Consider the following 21211-nt stretch of genomic DNA (forward strand, 5'->3'; position numbering starts at 1 on the left):
ATTTGTATTTTTAGTCCCTAAACAAAACCAAAAGACAACACTGACCACACATACGATGTCTTGAAATAATATATATATGTGTTACTTAGACTTTCGATTCATGACCTAACGCAGGATTTGTTTTTTCATCATGAATAAGGGCAAGGGTGATGGCGAGCGCTCTGTGGAATTATAATTAGCTCAAACACGCCACCTATCGGTCACCGGCGGCAGCGCGCTTCAGTTCAAAAAGTGTCCGCACCATCAGTGACGACAGACACGGACAAACTGGTGGAAGGGGAAATGGAGTAGAAAGCGGGAGGAGGAGAGAGGGGAATAAAGAGGAGGGGTGGCAGAGACATTGTGATTTTTTTTCCCTCCCTCTTTCTTATTTAATTGGTCCTCCGGGATCCGGGGCGAGTCCTCCGTTCGCAGCTGCGCAGCTTTAATTGGCTGGAGATTCCACCAAAATACTATTGGAAAAAGCCGAGAGTTTATACAGTTTAGATCCCGGTCCCTTCTGATAAATCCACTCATTACCAAGACCAGAGCTGGACAAGCTTCACCCAGAGACTCTCCAGAAGCCAGTTCAGATACCAGACTCGCATCACTCAGAGATCTGTGCGCGCATCTCCACACTGACGCGCAAAGACGCGCAACCTCTCCATCCGCCTCACTCTTGAGAGAGCCGTTGAGGAGCACACATCTGATAGGAGAATCACAGGACAAGAGTTTCAGTCAGTCACTGAGAGATCGCATCGCATCGGACTGCTGTTTTCCACGAAGACGCCCTCGGATGTGTGGATGCGCGCTGGCTTCCAGAGTTTCACATCAGTTTAAGTTGCCTGGAAAGAATGTGTTGGAATTTTGTCTTTATTTTCTGGACGGAGAGACATCGTTGCGCTCCTGCTGAACACGGAACAAACTAAACACCTGGAACTCCAGTGCTCTGCTGAAAGAAAGTCGTTGTTTTCTAAGGGAATAATTTCGAAAGGAATTGATCTACAGGCTGAACACGCACAGAGAAAGGTAAGAGGTACTTTATATCTTATTCTTAAAAGAGTGCTTGAAACTGTCTAAATGTGCGTGCTCGTGAACGCTCACTGTCCACACCCAATTATGCATAGGCTACAGTTGAAATGTGTTTAGAGACGTATTCTAAAATGCGCTTTATGTGGTAACATCTAAATTAACAGTTTATTCAAATTCAAAACAACATTACTACACAAGTTACACTAATGAAAGTAAGTTTTCATCAACGTTTTAGGAATTAGGAAGTAGCTGCACATTCTCACTTTTTATAGTGCGCACTTAAGACAAGAGATAACTTTTTTTTTACTAATGTGTGTGTTTGTGTGCGTGATTTTAAAAGGATAGTTCATCCGAAAATGAAAATGTTCATTTACTCACCCTCATGTTGTTCCAAACCTATAAGAGTTTCTTTCTTCTGTTGAACACAAAAGAAGATATTTTGAGGAATGTCAGTAACCAGACAGTTGATGACTCCAGCAATTTCCATATTGTTTTCATTTCATTTCAGTTCAATTCATATTTATTTCTATAGCGCTTTTTACAATAGATACCGTTTCAATTAGCTATACAGAAAATGCATGTCTGCATTACAATTGAGAGTGATCTGTTTTCAGAAATGTATATACAAATCACGCAGTTAGCTAACAATGTATACATTTAAACAATGTATTAATTTAATGCAAAAACAATGAGCTCATTGAAGTAATGCATTCATGTTAACAAATGCAGGATATATTGAAAATGTAGCATTGGTGCATGTATATTCAGAGCTTGCTTCATCTGAAGTCCTCACAGGAGTTGGAGTCATCTATTCACAGGTGTTGGTCATCTGAAAGTCTTTGCAAGAAGCTGGATCCAAACTGTAACTGAGAAAATCCCGAGAGAGAAAAACGGAACAGCAAATAGAAAATAATTAGCGTAGCTGCTGTTCATAACATTCAGCAAAGATGCGCAATTGGTCTGATATAACTGGAGTACAAGGTTATGAGATGCATTGTGTGAATGCTTGGCTAAAAAGATGCATCTTTAATGTAGATTTTAACTGGGAGAGTGAGTCTGAGTCCCAGACATTATCAGGAAGGCTATTCCAGAGTTTAGAAGCCAAATGTGAAAACGCTCTCCCTCCTTTAGTGGACTTAGATATCCTGTACTACCAGAAGCCCTGAGTTTTGTGATCTTAAAGAGTGTGATGGATTATTGGGCGATATAAGATCAGTTAAATACAGTGGCGTAGCAAGTCAGTCCCGGGCCCATATGCAAAATAAAATGGTACGGGCCCCCCTAACCCCGCCCCCAAGTACATTGAAGATAAATTTATGATACATTTATAGACGTTCACTGTAGTGTATCAAGAAAATACCATACCAAACAATATCATTAAAAAAACACTCTACCCAACAACTTTTCACAACCAGAACGGAACAAAAACAAGTCTAAAACCAACCAAGGCTCAGCCAATGTCAATATTAATGAACTAATGATCTTGGCACGGCGGCCCAAAATGTAAAAACTACTTACTACTTAGTTGCATTCTCCGGGCCTTTCTTTCGACTCTTGGCACCTCATCAAGCTGTCAGCAGCTGCATTGTTGTTCTCATCCAAAGACATGCAACTGCTAATATTAGCTGGCAAAACTTCACTCTCACCTTCAACATCGTTGTCATTCGCACTAGGTCGGCACAAAAAACTGTCTATTTTTGGTAGTTTTTGTGTCGCGACTAACTTCTCCACCTTCTTTTTTCTCTTTAAGGCCCCACTTTTATGTTTGTATTTTTCCATCCTTTCCCATCCAATGTTCGATTAGCTAGTGGCTAGTATCCTCTCTCACACTATTTTTTTTTTTTAATTTGACGCGGCGATGCAGTCATATAAAAAATGACGGCACAGTTCTACGGCAGCCGCCGGGTGCAAAAAATAATAAACGCACACAACAAGAAATGACGGAGAAATTAGACATTACAGAGACACAATAAATTATTACACATGACATGCATACAAAAATATATTTATTGTGGTTACTCTTTAAAAATGAATTATCTCGTTTTAATTAAAAGTTTCCCATGGGCGGGGCCCCCTATCGGCCCGGGCCCATTTGCACGTGCATACCTTGCATGCCCAGACGCTACGCCACTGGTTAAATACACAAGAGCTAAACCATTTAGGGCCTTATGTCAGTAGCTATACTTTGTAATTGATACGGAACTTAATGGGGAACCAGTGTAGAGATGATAAAACTGGTGTTATTTTATTTCCTTCTATGGAAGTCAGTGGGGTCTTTCAGCTGTCTGGTTACCAACATTCCTCAAAATATAGGTTTGGAAAAACATGAGGTTGAGTAAATTATACAATTTTTAGGTGAACTATCCCTTTAATCCTGCACGCTGATAAAAGAAACACAACCTGTTCAGATGTATGACCAACTGTTCATGAATTTAAACTTCAGACTTGGAGAAATTCTGCCATGAATCTCACAGTTGCCTTGTGCCAGACTCTTGTGCTGTAGCTTTAATTATTGCATTAATCATTGAGCTGGGGCTTTATTCCATAGTGATTTCACTGTCTCAGGTTTAGTCTTGGTGTTTGACTTTTCCTCATAACCCTTGGCTTGAAAAGTAAACAAATGTTTGGGGGTCATCTTAAAATCATACAAGAAAGTCATTTTAAAAGCACTTTAATGACCACACATACCAGACTTACAAGTTAGTAGTTAATAGACGCTCGTGGAGAGGGTGTGTGTGTGTGTGTGTGGGGTGGGTGTTACTATAGCAACAGTACGCTCCTCGATGAGGACTTTCTTTCAGGATAAGTATGGGACTGTAGATGGACAAAACAGCAGTAGCCCTGCTTTAATCCACTGGCAAATATATCCTGCCGGGACCCAGGAATAGACTTTTATCCACTATTGTGGATATTATATTTGAGTGCATTTCTCTGACAACCCTACATGTCAGTTTTACATCTGGGTGTCCTGTAAAAAGCACATTCAGGGCTTTTCAGAGATACTAAATGTTTGGAGGTTTCACAATGACAACAAGTTCTCCATTGTCTTTAGAAATGACTGAATAATCAGATGTAGCACTATTGGAAATATGATTTACAATTTGTTTATCATAACAGCTCAGGAAAATGTTATGGGGTTTCTTATCAAAATATCAATAATTATTAGATATTATGAAAATGTTGCCAATTATTACTCCCATTATTATACATCTTTTTTCTATTACAGTTGGCCCCAAGGATACGCAAATTAGATACATTGTATTGAATGGGACTACCCATTTATCACCAATTTACCCACATATTGTATAAAGTAAAATGTTATATCAGTTCATTCCATTATATCTTTCATACAAAGTTTGGTTAAATCCTGAAACCTAAAAATTGTGTTATGAGGATAGCAGATGAACCCAAGCGTGGACGTTAAACAATCGCAACGTTTATTATAACAGAAAACAGGGGAAAACAAAACCCACGAGGGGGCAAAACAAAGGCAATACGTACATGGGATAACTAAACTAGATTACACTTGACAAAAACTAGACTATTAACAAACAGCAAATACAAGATCAAGACTTCTACAAGACGTTCTTCTTAGACAAGATACTCACGGGTAGAATCTCACAAAGTGTGACAATGAACCGGCAGCGGACAGCAAACACAAGGGGATTAAATGGGGAGAAACTAACAATGACAACAGGTGATACAGATTAAGGTGCAAAGGACAAAACGAGGATAACAAGGGGGCGGGGCAAGGGAACGACAACACAAGCACATGGCCCCAACACAAAGCCATGTGCTTGCACACAAAACATGAGTCTGTCATGATCCTGCCCCAAGACTTAAGACAGACAAGGACTAGATGGCAGAATCATGACAGAACCCCTCCCTTAAGGAGCAGCTTTCAGATGCTCCTCAAACACATGACAGGCTGGGACATCGACACAAACCAACAAAACATGACAAATAGCAGTAACGGCATACATGAAAACACAACAACAGGGTTAGGATGCAACAATAAAAACAACAAATACAGGAGGGGAGGGGGGGGGGGGGTGGAGGAACAAGAGTTCATGGGGGATTGTCCAGGGTGGATAGGTGGTCATGGGTCTACGTGAAGAGGGCTGAGGACGAGGAATCCGGGCACACTTGGATGGGGAAACACGAGGAAAAGTCTTAGGGGGAACAGTCCGGGACTGAAAAGTGGTGGGAGTGACAGGGTTAAAAAGCAGGTAACGGAACAGGACACATGACAGCGGGTGTAGTTGGCGACCGTGGAGAGGAGAGAGGCAATGCTGCAGCAGGCTGCGGAGCTGGAACAGGGTCACAGAACTCCGCAGTAGAACCAGAATCAGCGCTCCTCACATCAGACTCGGAAGTAGCGCTTCTCATATCTGAATCGAGTCTTCTGCAATCGACTCAGGTACAGCAAACCGTGCAGCCGACTCAGGAACCATACTCTTTTCAGCTGACTCCGGGACAATACTCTCAGCAGCTGCCCTTGGAATAGCATTCTCTTCCTCTGTAGGCACAGAACTTGTGAACACGACAGGTTTAAAAGGGAACTCTAGGATCTGGACTAGACTTTGGAGGTAATCGGAAAACACCTTGGCGGCAACGACAACAGGTATCCTTTTACGAGCTGAAACAGACTGCATCTGCATCTTGATCGGCCGCAGCTCTAACAGCAGGTAACACAGTAATAGGTTCACGAACAGCGCCCACAGCCGCAGACTCGGGAACCGCGCTTTCAGCAGCAGGTTCAGGAACAGCGCTCACAGTTGTAGCCGCGGGTTGAGAAACCATCGCAGGCTCAGGAGAAGGCGATGGGGAACAGGAATCTCCCTTCTTCCTCTTTTTCTTTGGCCGTGGGGCAGAGACCACAGTCGGACTTGTGACCGGTTGGGGAAGCTCAGCGGGAAGCGTAAAAGGGGCTGGGAAGACAATCTCCGGTAGGGTAGACTCAGTCGAAGAGGACTCCGAAGCCGACTCCCACGATAAACATCTACCCCATTTACCACGGAGACTGCTAGGAACGGTTGGTGCCTCGGGAGATGTGGTGGATCGAGCCTGGTCCCCAATGGTTGCGACCGCAAGAACGCGACCCTACGGGATCGTGGGCAGCACGCCAGGTGGAGAAGAAATGGAGGAATCCTGCGATCCCTTCCGAAACAAACAGTCCACCATCTCTGGAACGAGCGGCAGACCAGTCTCTCGTTCAGCCAGAGGAGGGGGAGCATTGAGACTTGCGATGAAATAGCAATTGAAGAGGACATCAGGTAAGAAAAACCTCCTCTCATTCGCTACCTGAGCGTACTCCCTCAAGGACCTCTCTCCCTGAGGGAAAGGAAGCTTGCTCTTCTTCATATCAGAAAAAGTGTTCTGCCACCAATGTTTAAGGTCCTCCGAATGGTGATCGACAGAAGAAAGCATACTGTCTGCTGGGCTCTGCGTTGGCCGGTTCATTCTGTTATGAGGATAACAGATGAACCCAGCGCAGACAGTAGACAATCACACAACGTTTATTATAACAGAAAACAGGGGAAAACAACCCACGAGGGGGCAAAACAAAGGCAATACGTACGAGGGATAACTAAACTAGATTACACTTGACAAAAACTAGACTATTAACAAACAGCAAATACAAGATCAAGACTTCTACAAGATGTTCTTCTTAAACAAGATACTCACGGGTAGAATCTCACAAAGTGTGACAATGAACCGGCACAGGAGAGCAAACACAAGGGGATTAAATAGGGAGAAACTAACAATGACAACAGGTGATACAGATTAAGGTGCAAAGGACAAAACGAGGATAACAAGGGGGCGGGGCAAGGGAACGAGACAACACAAGCACATGGCCTGAACACAAAGCCATGTGCTTGCACACAAAACATGAGTCTATCATGATCCTGCCCCAAAACTTAAAGAAAGACAAGGACTAGATGGCAGAATCATGACAAATTCATGTCATTTCACATCTTTTTATTTTTTAAACAACTGAGTCCTGATGTCCACTAAAATGGACATAGCATAACATATGAATAAAATATCTTTAAAAAAGTTTTTTTTAATTAGTTTCTTATGCTCTAAACAATGTAATGACGTGTAAAAAATACTAAATTCAAAAAACTTTTTTTTTCTGCGATATCGCAGATATCTTTAAGATGTTTTACTACAGATTAAGTTGTGTAGTGTATGTCGTTTATGTCAGTGTGGACTTAAGTTGTAGCGTACTTGCTCATACTTGTGAATAGTGCAGTATTTTAGTGTATTAATGACTGTTTTAAAGGACGTCTGTGAAGATTTTTTGTTGAGATTCAGTAATTTTGTAAAATATGTGTGTTATGTGTGCTACGTCTATAAAAAGTACTAAATAACGGAAGTTATCCGGAAAGTTCTGAGTAGCATGCTGTTGCTATGTTATTAGATATGAAATGCTTCATTCGATGTTAAAATGAAACGCATTGTAATGATGGCGCAGACGCAGAGGAATCCATTTGCAGCTTTATTGAGAATGATCAACAGGCAGGGTAAATCAACAGCAGACAGAATCAATGAAGAGAGCAAAGAGCAAGACGAGGTCACGGGCAAAGGTCAGGGCAGGCAGCAAAAGACAAAGTCCAAAGAGCAATCCGGGTCAAGACAGGCAGAGAACAATCAGAGGTCGGGGTACACAGTCCTAGGTCAGTAATCAGATCAGCAGACACAGAGATAAACGCTTGGAATTGAAAGCCAGGGCAATGCAATACTTCGCAGAGAAATGGTGTGGAGAAGTGGCTTTCATGTGTGTGTAAATGAAGTGCAGGTGTGTGTGCAATCAGTGCAGTGCAGGTGTATGGTGTTTGGTGTAATCAGTCCAGAAAGAGATGTATGATGGGAAATGTAGTCCAAGTAAACCCAGGAAGTGCGTGGCTAATCGTGACACACATACCTTCATAACCAGTTATGAAGTTTGCTTAACAACCATCTAACAGCAATTCTCAGCCCCCTGTTGTAAAATCTATTTTAATATGGCCATTAGCTGGCCAATAGCTGACTTATCAGCTACCATGTTCCAAAAAATCAGTTTGACCTGTCCAAAGTGCAATGACCTGCTGCTAGCTGGTTTTATTAGTGGTACAAGATGGTTGAATAACTATAAACCTTGGTTACCATATGCCAAAACAGCCTGGCTTTTCAGGAGAAAGTTGAACCAGTGTAAATACATGCATTTGGATACTTGTACATGTCTTCCTTGGTCTGACCAACGTGATACTGAATTCCGGCCAGGTTTAATAAGTCATGTATTTGATCGTTCTTAACCGCCCACCAATTTCAGAAATAACCCATGATTGCTGCATTCAATCCCATCAAACAATAGCACAGTTTCTGTAATCTGCAGATAATCCAAGGTTTGGCAAATGAATTGTGTCTTCTTAACCCCCATGCATGCATGCACTGGAACAATGCAGGGATAAAAATACTTCAACTGGTGAATAATGTTTTGTTAGGCTACTTTAATCTCTGATGATGATGACGGTGTGATTCATTTGAATGCTGAGCTCGTGCTGTGTTGTCCTGTGGAGTGATTGTGCACTTTTTTCTGGTTTCCCCCCCGCAGGTAATGAGGGATCGCACCTGAAGATGGAGCTTTTCTGGATTTTATTATTTTCAGTACTCCACCGGTACGTGCAAACGCAAGGAGTTTACGGTAAGGAAAATGGGACTTTATAATGTTAAGGTTTGGTTTGTGTTCGGTTGGGTTAGTCTCGCTTCACAACATGTTACCAGTAGCTCTAGGACATCCTGATGGCTATTTCCTGCATGACAGGATTGTGCTAGCCATGTTTTCAGCACATTTATTGCACTGAACATCCCAACACTGCCTGATGAGATGTGCTACGCCTGGTGTAATTTTAAAGATGACAGACTAAATAGTGGTTGCAGGTCACCGCCAGCAGGAATTTGAACACAAACTCAACGACACTGTCTAATTAGATCATTATCAAGTCGGGATAAATACTTCATGATTATAATAAGAATGTAGAAATCTTTAGAAAGATTCATCAAAGTGTCTTGTTACATCACATGATTTTGATGATTTTAGAATATCGTGGTTCACGGATTTTCTCCATTTACTTTACGTCAAGGTTACGTTTGCAGTAATTTCTCTCTGGGATGGCACTCTTTCGACCCGGTGCCTGACAAAAATGATTTCTTCTTTGCATAATGAATCTTTTTTATTGGTGTACCCTCTGCATTTTCTGCACTTACTGTCATTTTGTGAGAGCTCAATTAAGTGTGCGCTGAGAGAGAAACACTTGTCTCAGTTTGTCATATCGAGGGAACATTTTACAGCCTCTATAAACATTAGGCCATGCAAAAAAAAGGTTATTTGTTGTTTGAGGAATTACATCTAGTTATGTGAATACCAAGTTCGTGTTGTGTTGAATTGTAAGGATTCATTCTCTGTAGATTCGTAATCATATTTGTGGCATCATGTCTTTACTACACAAAAAATGGATGAAGACATCGTGTTTTGCTGGAATTCAGTGATCTGCGTTGTATTACACTGATCTTTCTAACTTTGCTTAAAAGCAGCAGTGTTTTAGTTGCATATACTTCAACAATAAAGAATGCAAATGGGATATTTGCCTTTAGTTGCATATTGCTCTCTGCTAGTGTACTATGAGAAGTCAGAATCATTTTTTTTTAGTAAACTTTGGGGTGAGTTGAAATGATTTGCTTGTATTTAACCCAGAACAATGAATAGGACTTTAAGTTAATAATACTTTTAAGTCCTCTAAAAGCATGGCTGAATGAAACCTGATGACGTCTTTCTCTCACACTGTCTTCTTATCTTCCTATCTCATCACGCACACACATTCTCACCTGACTTTTAAAATTAATGTCATGCCACACATTTCTACCCCAATCATTGTAAGACAATGTTGACTGACCTTTTTAGTCTTTATTGCTTTTAGTCATGCGAGTGCGGCACGTTTAATTTTGTTGTGAAGGTTCCTAGCTGTGAGCGGAGTAAGATCCGCCTTTATGGTGTGCGAGAGAATGCCAGCTCAGTTAATTAAGGGCGGCAAAGCCCCGGGGTGAGAGAGACTTTATGTCTTTATGCTGTGGGGGCTGTTAACTCTCTCTGATCGGGACTTTAATCCATGTTAAGATGTTTTACATTTACTGGATTAATCCTACAAAACATGTCCAGGTCATCTTGGTCTTTTTTATTTTATTTTATTAGTATTTTTATTTTTTATTATTTTCGTGGGCATTGCTGACATAAAGCGCATTTGCGCTTCGGGCGTCCCGAGTTTGTGTACCATCTCGGGGTCCCCTCTCTCTCTCCAACTTCGCTTCCTGTCAACTAACTGTCCAATCATAATAAAAGGCAAAAAATGGCAAAAAAAAAAAAAAAAAGATTAGTAGGCCTATTTATTAATATTAAGATAATTTGTGACATTTGTTCATTGTGACAGTTTTTAGAGCCCGATCTCATAAAAGTGCGTATCTATACAACGAATGTTATTTCTCGTGCCATTTATACGGCAAAAATAGTTTTTGCGTGCATATGCTACGCAGTTTTCGCGTGCATATGATACGCACTTTATGGCGTGTAATACACACGCACTACCCACCCTAATCCTACCCAAGGGGTTTTCGGTGTGTAGCATATGCACGTTAATAAATCATTTTTGCGTATAATTATCACGAGAAATAACATTCGTGGTAAAGTACACTTTCATGAGATTGTGTTGGTTTTTAGCACATAATGAACTATCCAAATAATGTCTGGACTTTCCTATTCCTAATTCCTATTATTCTCTAGGGCTATGATGATTCGATTCTCATTACATTAAAATAATCTCAAAGTGTAATTTCCTACTCTATTACCATAAAAATGAATAGTAATACAAGCACTTTTTAAAAAAAATTGTCAGCAAAAAAATACTGAAAAAAAACTTGAATAATGACAGTAATTCATTTCTAAAATAATGTTTCGGGTTTTATGGTACACAAATAATCCATGCACATTATTACATTTTTTTTCTTTAACAACTTTTCACTTTTCAGCCGAAAATAAAGTCCTGCCCACTGTCCCACCCTGCCCACCCTTTTCCCCCATTGAATGTTCTGTGTGACTTGGACTAATCACAACAGATTATGATTGTAAATGGCCTGTCATGAACCGTCTCTCTTTTCTCTGCTTTGTCACTCTTTTCGTCTTCCTCTTCTGTACTGTTTCTCTACAGTTCTCCATCTCTGATTCTGCTTGAACACAGTGTATATTTTTTTGATGTGTATGTGTTTGTCACTCTGTTAAAATTCGATTAACCTGTGGGTTAGTATGTTTTCCCAATGGCGACTGCAGTTTTATTTTAGCTCTAGCAGCTGATGGCATGTATCTGTCAGGGAAAGGGGATCGATGGAGATCCGCCCTGAAGTCAAATTTTATGACACTGAACGACTCCGAGCATATTTTCATCTGCTTTATGTCTGGATATAGGTCAGCAAAGATAATGCTGTCTTAGACACACATAAGTGTGTGTTAATGTGTGCAGTGTGAATGGACAGAAGGTGATGTGTGCGTGTCCACAGGCGGACATGACAAAGAGTTTGTGCAAGTGAACAGTTGGCGCGCGTTGACTAATGCATGAGAATCTGGGCAGGGGGGAAAAATACCATCAAGACTATCCAAAAAGACTAAGGGCATTTCATACTATTCTGCACTGTCAGAAGAAATTGCAAAAATGGTAACTCTAGGGGTGTAACAGCTTTTGACAGGAGCAGTACCTCAAAGGTACAACTTTGTGCCTTATCTCCTCCTAAGGGTGCAAATTAGTACCTTGAGTATTCATGTTAGTGCTTCATGTTTGCATATTATTACCAGTGTCAGGCTAAAAGTACAGTGGTTACTATTGTTGGTTTCAATCGGAATGATTTCCTGATTTCATTTAATGAATCTGAACATAGTGTTTACATGAACACTAAATAAAGTGATCAGGTTGATGTGCGTGTTTATATGTCACAAGCTTTAAAATTGCTCATCTTTTGACATGCACGGATATATAGTTTGCCACTGTTGTTGCATGCTAACCATCCTCCTTTTCGTTGTTTTAAAAAGCAGACTTAATATTTATCCATTTCGGGTCCTAACGGCCGTTTCACACCGCAAGCGTCAGCGGCGCGTGAGCAGCGCGTATTTTTTTCGGCGTGCATGTTAATCAATGAGTGCGTTCACACCGCGAGCAGGAGCAGCGCGTGAGCGTCAAGCAGGAGCGTCGCGTGAGCAGCAGTGAAGCGGGGGTTTCGGCTTCGAGTCTATTTTTGCTGCGCTGCTCACGCTCAATTAAAGTGAAAGCACACTTTTGATGGACACAGACACAGTTAATTTGATTTCACACAAAAAGTGCCCAAAACGCATAGAATTTGCATCTCTTGTGTGTTTTAACAAGAATTGCAGTATGTCAGAAAAGGAAATGAAGACTAACATAAAGAAAATAACATTTAATAGAAAATGTACCCATCAAACTTGTTTTTAATTATTCAGTTTGGGCTTTGAACAAACTTCAAATGTGTTTATGACCACCAACTTCTAAAAACAAAATGTTCAAAAGTCCTTGTAAAGAAATGCTTGCTTAGGCTATATGTAGCCTTATATATAGCTTTGGTGCCGCTGCTGTGACGCTGTACAAACGCTTCCAGTGTGAATACTCGCGCGCGTCTGCAGCTTCAGTGACGATGTAGTTGCGCTGACGTGCTGCTCACGCGCCGCTCATGCCTGCGGTGTGAAACGGCTGTAATTATGAGACAACAAGCACATGAAGCTTAGTGCCATAATGCTTATATTTATCAAGCAGTTCAAACTTTTGACTTATTTATTCTGACTGGGCTACTAGTAAGCCGATTTCAGTCCGATTATTTGGGTCCTTGTAAACGTAGCTACTGTTTGCATAATTTTTTTTTCTGATAGTGTGGGTTATATCCTGGGCTTTTATTTTTTATTTTTACATCTTGACAAGCATGTACATGCTTTTTCAAGCGTGTACCTTTGAGGTTACTGTCCCAGTGACAAGGTAAAAGTAAAATGTTTGGACTCATATCATGGTTAAATATGCATTGCTATGACAAAGGCATACAGTGTGAATCGTTTAAGGATCAGCACTAATACTCGAGTATTTGAAAGTGTCAGCAGTGGTCAGTCATGAAAATGTTTGCATAAAAATAATTGTAAAACTTTCATGTTTAACTTAAAGGGGCATTCGGCAACTATTTCAACTTAATAAAACCATTTAGAAATCATTTGGATGGTTTAATAACCTGTTCTGGTGAGAATGTTGACTTTCCCCGCTCCCCCCAACGTTCCCAGGCGGAAAACCAACCTTGCAACATGAGGATTAACGTCCCGGTAAATTGGAAATAGGAAGTCTCGTGAGAAGCGAGAACGAGCGAGAAACACGAACTGTTTTACTGCAATTCGACATAAACACACACGCCGCCCTCAATGTGTATGATGTATTACCCACCTCGGTAGACAATAGCTCCACACGATAAAGTTGGCCGGCTCCGATAAAAACAAATGCTCATGAGCAGCAGTAGAAAGGGGGAGGAGGGGCCGCAAGTGAGTTTGTTTACAACATTGTTGTGAAATATACGCCTCACAGCTGTAGGGGGAGATCGTTAAGAAAACATGCGACAACAAAAGTGAAAATCAGCAAAGAAATATCTAGAGTTGCCGAATGCCCCTTTAAATATGTTTTACTCCAATCGGAATCCAGTCGCAATTTGCCTATATGTGCCTTTAATTAGGGGTTCAAGCGTGTTCTTTCTTTCTTTCTTTCTTTCTTTCTTTCTTTCTTTCTTTCTTTCTTTCTTTCTTTCTTTCTTTCTTTCTTTCTTTCGTTATGGGATGGCAGATGTCTGGAACGGCATAATTCAATATAAAAACGGAATTCTCTAAACCAAGGCCTCTCTCCCAGACCAGCTCTTGTGTTCAATAATACAACACAACTCCTCTCATTTATCTTGTACATGGTTTGTTTGAGGTGTGAAAATCTTTTTTGTGAGAGCAGTGAGAAACTGGCAGGTATTTGTTCAGGAAGTGATTTGGTGAAAAGATCATGAAAGGACTGAGACAGGAGTATAGATGGACAGAGTGCTCTTTGTAAGACTGGTGTAATAGCATTCTCCTGGCCATGGGCATCATGTATTACGTATGTCAAAGGTAATTAAATATGTTAAATGGCAGTTTGGTTCAGGGAATCTAGAATAGAGCAGGAATGCATCTCCACTTCAGAGCTTTACCCTGTAGTTGGTGTGAGGACAGAAAACAGGTTTGAGATGGATATGGCTGCTGTCTGTCAGTCAGAAACTGTCCTGTAATCCTCTTTTATCAGAAAACTCCAGAAAGAGAAACCGTCTGTCATTCCTAGGATTCGTTGCCTTTCCATTCAGTCTGTCATCCATTATCTCCTGGGGCCGGATTGACGAAACATTTTTAAGAATACAATTCTTCTTAACTGCCATATTCTTATATTCTAACTTAAGAAAAAAGATAAGAATATTTTATATTCACAAAAAATAGGGATAGTTCACCCAAAAATGGAAATTATCCCATGATTTACTCACCCTCAAGCCATCCTAGGTGTATATGACATTCTTCTTTTAAACTAACACAATCGGAGATATATTAAAAAATATAATTGCTCTTCCAAGTTTTATAATGGCAGTGAATGTTGATTTTGAAGCAGGGATGTGTCTAGAGGGGTGGTCCGTGTTTTTCAAACAGTAGAAGAGAGAGAGACACCTCGACACGTCACTGTTTATGCTGTATACACACTCAATTACAGTATATGTTTTGAAATATTGCACCGTATGTTAGTCTGATTACTTTCATGTGTGAATTTTCAAGCTATTGTATGTCGCCAGTAACGTTAGATTAGCTAACGTAACTTCGGCAGACTACTGAATATAGATGTTTTGTCAGTGTTATTCAGCGGCAGCGCACACCACCACATACAGTAAATATAAAATAGATAAGAGCTATTCCACCGAAAGGGTGACATTTCTGTCCCCAGGACATTATATGTATAAAATTGCATGAAAATTAATTTTAAAATACATTTTATTATAGGCAAAATCCTGCACATTAAAGGAACCTTGGATTTCCTGTTGCTGTCTGACCCGGCCCTCTTTTCATTCTCAACTAAAATATTAGATTAAATATTTTTTTCTCATAAAAAAAAAATATTTTACAGCATAGATTGGATATAAATTCATACAACAATGAAAAAAAAATTGGATTTCTGAAGGATTTTAATCATCATATTTCATGGTAAAGTTTAGAGATAGAGAGTGGGGACATGCAGAAAATGCTATTTTCTTAGTGTTCTATGTAGTTTTTTATTAATGTTTTTAATTATACATTTTAAATTTGTAGTTAGCTTAAGAAGAAACCATGTCAGAGACAGTATTCATGCAGAGAACGTTCACACACACACACACACACACACACACACACACACACACACACACACACACACACACACACACACACACACACACACACACACACACACGCACACACACACACACACACACACACACACACACACACATTCTCAATGTTTCTGTTGAGAAAAAAGCATGTTAAATGACTAAGTAATGTGATGTTTTTTTATTTATTAGAACAAAACTGTGTGGTCCAATTCATTCAAAATTAATTAGTGTCATGCGATTACCTAAACAATTATTTATTTTTGCTAATTATTATTATTTTTCAGTTAGTTTTTCAGTAACTGTTGTTAGCTTAGTTTAGTTTCAGTTTTTCTCTTATGTTGAAATCTTCACAGAATTTTTTACTGTATTTCTGATCAAATAAATGCATTGATGAGCATAAAGAAACTTCTTTTAAAAACATTTAAATATCTTACAGATCCCAAACTTATGAACGGCAGTGTATCTAAATTGTATTTTGAAGAATATTTCTGAAATGGCTGTTTTTACATTGCCAGGGCAGATTAAATACATTAATTAATAGAATAAATGCAAAAGATTAAATGTTAAAGCAGCACTATGTCGTTTTTGCGGTTTTTGCTCTCGGGGTCCCCCTACAGTTGGGAAACAGTATTGTCTTCTAGTACTGTCGTAAAATCTGTCATGGTTACACCAGGGGATACACGTACATTTGTTGACAAGCCGATACTGTGTTGAGTTCTCGCGGGCAGACTGCCAGCGTTGCGTGTGAAATGTCTTCATCCCAGGTACATTGGCATATATTTCAATATTTCAGCATGTCATAGAATATAATTTCATGGGTTTTTTTTTTTCAAACGTCAAAAGATCACGTAGCTCACGTTTACAAGACAGCATCATTATAGTAGCCTATTGTCTACTGTTTTACATAACGGATATGCTAATTCAATTCAATGTTTGTGTGGTAGGTAATAGCCATATATCGTCAATATTATAATATCAAGCTACCATCGATGAATCTGCAAATTTGAAAATCGATTTGCATTATAGCCTGAGGCAAGACACTTTCACCAGAAAAAAAAATAAACAAACATGACTATCAGCCTGCAGACATTAGGATAGTTATCCTGAAAGATTATGTATTCTAACCATCGTAAACTAGCATGTTAGTGTAGCTACCAGATTGATAATTCGCTACTCTACTAGCATTACTTGATCCATGAAGATAAATGGAGGACCAGATAGATTCCGTAACATGGCCAGGCCATGTTATTCAGACTTTTACATTTCGCGAGGTAGTCAGCTCCCTGACTCCCTGATTTATTTATAAATGTATAAACACTTTACAGATGACTGACTGCTGCGCTTGTGACAGGGTGCATGTTACTGAAAGAACGAGCATAGAGAGAGAGCCGGTGTCGCGTGCGCACTCTCACCGTCTTCAAACTGTCTTGCTCTCCCTCCAATAGTGATCCCCGTCCGGCCTTTTAATTTGTCACTCTACCTTTTTCTTTTTTTAGTCACCTCTGACAAAACCTTTGCCTTCTTCCTTTTAGTTGTTGCTTCGCCCATGACAACAACATACAGACGGATATCAAACGCTAGTTGGGCTCTCACGTCAGAATCTGAGGAAGTGGGGGAAGTGATGTATGCCGTAAAGCAGTCGAATTTTGTAGTTTTTTTTGTGCTCGGGTTCCGGGTAGGAAGTTACATAGTGCCAGTAAAAGCGATACAGACACTGTCAGGCTACGGCAGACGTGTCATTCAACCTATTGTAAGTCGATGTACCATCTCAAGGGTCTTGGAAATATATTATGAAGGTTGAAAAACTACATAGTGCTGCTTTAAGAGTCTTCATGGGGACTCGAGATTAACTTGATACTCGAGTAATTAGATTAAAATTTTCATCAAAAGGTGCATTTAACCCACATTTCTCTCCTTGTAGATCTTTGTTGATATACATATAGAATAGTTCTGGCCAGCTGGACTCAGGTAGCTCTGATATACCTGAAGAAAGCTGTCAAGTTAGCACTGCTGTTCATCTCCAAACCACTTGCTCAGCTGGTGAAGAAAAAGACTGAAGATTGTGACCTGAAGTTGCTGCCATCTTTGTTTGCTTTTCATGCTAGTTCAGTTTTGTGAATATAAATCCTTAATAATTCTTTTGCAGCTTACTTGTTGATTTTATATTATTTATTAAGAATGCACAACAATTTTTGAATGGCTGTCAGTAGAAAAATTCATCTTGGGCCACATAATGACTGACACATGTACAGGGACTGCTTCACACGAACGGCTTGCTTTGCCTGACAGAGGAATCTTCTGGAATTTGCCTGGTTTCGAGTGTTTTTCCTGCTTGCTGGAAGAAAGAGTTGTCGGCCCACAGCTTCTCCTTTTCTCTTTCTGTCTGTGTGTCCTCAGTCTTTCAGAGCAGCATCGTTCTTCTGCAGTCTGTTTGTTCTTGCTGTTGTCTGTCAGTGCTTCTTCCTCAGACGTTCCTCACCTCGATCAGTGATTCTTTACCTAAACTTTTCCTGTACAGTTCACTCACTTGTTTTTGGTTTGCCTCTCATTCTCTGTGCAAAATAAACAGCACCTCCTCCAAACAGCTCTGCATTATTAATGCTTCAGCATCACTACACAGCAGAACTGGGGCGTGCATGTGTGATTTGAGGCTGTAGGGGTGTGAGATCACTCAAATGCATGTTTTCTGTTTCACTTAAGTTTACTGTATAGGTGAATCTCATGAAAACATACTTTTATTGATTGGATTTCGATACAAGCTATACCACGTCATCCTCTCACACACACACACACACACACACACACACACACACACACACACACACACACACACACACACACACACACACACACACACACACACACACACACACACACACACACACAAACACACACACACACACACACACACACACAGACACAGACAGAGTGCTGTCAGAATAGTTTGATTAGATGGTCTCCATGTTGTGACTCACACATATCCTCAGGACCAAAAATTAAAAAATTCAGTCAGCATATGTCTATTTTTTTCCAAGATATCTAAGATGTCATTGTGGTTCTGGGTAGCAGTGTGACGGTCAGGTTCTGCTAACTCTTGATAGAAAATGACAAATTTGAGAGCGAGCTGTTGAGTCATGTTGCAAAGTTTCCAATTAAAATTGACCCTATTATGACCCAATAGACCCTTTCTCACACATGGTTGATCTTATTGTGCTTGATTCAAAAATAATATTTATTGCACAAACATAGTTTGTAATATATCATCAGTGTATTACTGTATCTGTCGCAGCTTGTTAGCTTTTTGACAGATGTCACCAAGGCCACTTAAATTGCATGAGGCAGAAGTGTTTTAGGAGTGGAGGAGTTCTCTACAATTGATAAACTCTTGTATGTAGTGCCCACTTTTCATGATCCAGTGAAATTGAAGACCTATCTCACCTTTTTTTCTTGGTAACAATTTACAATAAGGTTTCATTTGTTAACATTAGTTAATGCATTAACTAACAACGAGCAATACATTTATTACAGTATTTATTCATCTTTGTTAACATTAGTTAATAAAAATAAAACTGTTCATAGTTTGTTCATGTTAGTTCACAGTACATTAACTGAAGTTAAAAATACAACTTTTGATGTCAATAACGTATTAGTAAATGTTGAAATTAACACACCCGAGAGTTTGCCTGGTGTGCATTTTATAATTTTTCTTGCTATTTGGTATAAGTAGGACCTAATAAGTATAATAACTAAAATTTGTTTCTTGTACAGGAAGTAGTTTTTGCATAAAATGATGTCCTCATGCAAGGACAGTGGGTCTATCTTAACTTTATCCTCCTGAGACCTGAGTTTTGGTTTGGCGTACATTTTAGATTTATTCTAGCTTTTTGGGGTTTATGGCAAGCCGTTTTAACTTTTATTCATTTTCAGGATATGAATTCTTGATATCAACAATTCAATTTTCACTAGTTAAAATAATAGTTATTGATATCAGGAATTAGATTTCTACTAGTAACAATGGCAATTTTTGATATCAGAAATTACATTTCCACTAGTAACAATGCTAATTCTTGATATCCACAATTACATTTTCACTAGTTAAAATTATAATTCTTGATATCAGCAACTGAATTTCAACTAGTAAAAACTATAATTCTTGATATCTGTAATTGTATTTTCACTTGTGAAAAGTCTCCATAGGCTGCCATTCAAAATCAATTGTTGATATCAAGAATTGATTTTTTACTAGTTGAAATTCCAATTTCACATATCAGAAATACAATTCTTATAGTAAAAACCTTTATTTTTGATATCAGGAATTCAATTGTCACTAGTTGAAATGTCTATTCTTGATATCAACAATTGAATTGCTACTAGTAACAATGTTCATTTATGATATCAATAATTCCATTTTCACTAGTGACAATGTTAATTTCTGATATCATGAATGTAATTGTTACTAGTAAGAAAGCCATTTTAGATATCTGAAATTATATTGATATCAGAAATACATTTTCAGATATCAAAAATTAACATTTTTACTAGTAGCATTTAATTGTTGATATCAAGAATAGACATTTCAACTAGTGACAATTGAATTATTGAAATCAGGAATTCGCATTTTTACTAGTAGCCTAACAATGTAATTATTGATATCAAAAATGCTACTATAGTAAGAAATACTATAGATACATATAGAATAGAACTATAGAACTACATATAGAACTATAGAATACAAAATTCTACTATAGTAAGAAATCAATTCTTGATATCAGCAATTCTACTGTTGATATCAATAATTCAATTGTTGATATCAAGAATTCTATTGTTGATTTCAATAATTAAATTGCTGATATCAAAAATGTATTTGTTGATATCAACAATTGAAATGTTCATATCAACAATTCATATCCTGTGTGTGTGTGTGTGATCGCGATCGAGCAAGAGAGAGTGTGTGTGTGCGCGCGCGATCGCGAGTGAGTGAGCAAGAGAGAGAGAGAGAGAGAGTGTGTGTGTGTGTGTGTGTGTGTGCGAGTGAGTGAGCAAAGTGAGTGTGTGTGTGTCGCGAGCGAGCGACGAGCAAGAGAGAGAGAGACAGAGAGAGTGTGTGTGTTTATGTATGTGTCTGTCAGTGTGTGTGTGTGTCTGCGCGCGCGCACGCGCGCGATCGTGAGTGACCTGAAGCCCCGTTGAGTGTGTGTGTGTGTGCGCGCTCGAGTGAGTGAGCCAGTGTGCGTCTCGAAGCTCAATGCAACTAAAATTTTTTTTTTTTTGCTAACATCTTATACAATTTCAACAAAGCTAAGTCCCATTGTCCTCATATGTGGACATCAACTTTAGCAGCATAGTAAATCTTTATTGTTACAAAAATTTGTCAAATGTGCATGCCATTTTAATCATACAACTCTTCTATGCATAACTTAACAAGAATCAACAAGGAAATGTTTTTAGATTTTTTATCTTGTGGACGTTTTGGTCTGGAGTGGCTGCGTGACATGTGACCTGTGTTCTCCGCCATCTTTAAATTATTTATGTTAAAATTTTTTCTCTTCTGACCCCACCAGATGGCAGTGTAAGTGTCCTCGTTTGTGAAAAACATGTTTCAGTTACACAGAATTAAGTATTATGCTGCACACAACCAAAAATGTGTTGTCCTCATATGAGGTCGCAGGGTCTCAGGAGGTTAACTAAGATCTATAAATGTTGACCTGAT

At 39.3% G+C, this 21211-nt stretch overlaps 1 protein-coding gene across 3 annotated transcripts in view; it reads left to right on the top strand.

Moving 5' to 3' along the window:
• Positions 1 to 352: 352 nt before the first annotated feature.
• mdga1 (MAM domain containing glycosylphosphatidylinositol anchor 1) overlaps positions 353 to 21211 on the top strand; it is a 239514-nt gene continuing 218655 nt past the window's right edge. For all 3 annotated transcript variants that reach the window (XM_077196889.1, XM_077196891.1, XM_077196893.1), the window contains exons 1-2: positions 353 to 1008; positions 8612 to 8701. In XM_077196889.1, the coding sequence (XP_077053004.1) occupies positions 8635 to 8701 (67 nt within the window). In that variant the 5' untranslated portion in view covers positions 353 to 1008; positions 8612 to 8634. The remainder of the gene's footprint in view (positions 1009 to 8611; positions 8702 to 21211) is intronic.

The sequence above is a fragment of the Siphateles boraxobius genome, unplaced genomic scaffold (genome assembly GCF_051911475.1).
Source record: "Siphateles boraxobius isolate OS27281-9 unplaced genomic scaffold, OSU_SipBor_1 37, whole genome shotgun sequence".
In the NCBI taxonomy this organism is placed as follows: Eukaryota; Metazoa; Chordata; class Actinopteri; order Cypriniformes; family Leuciscidae; genus Siphateles; species Siphateles boraxobius.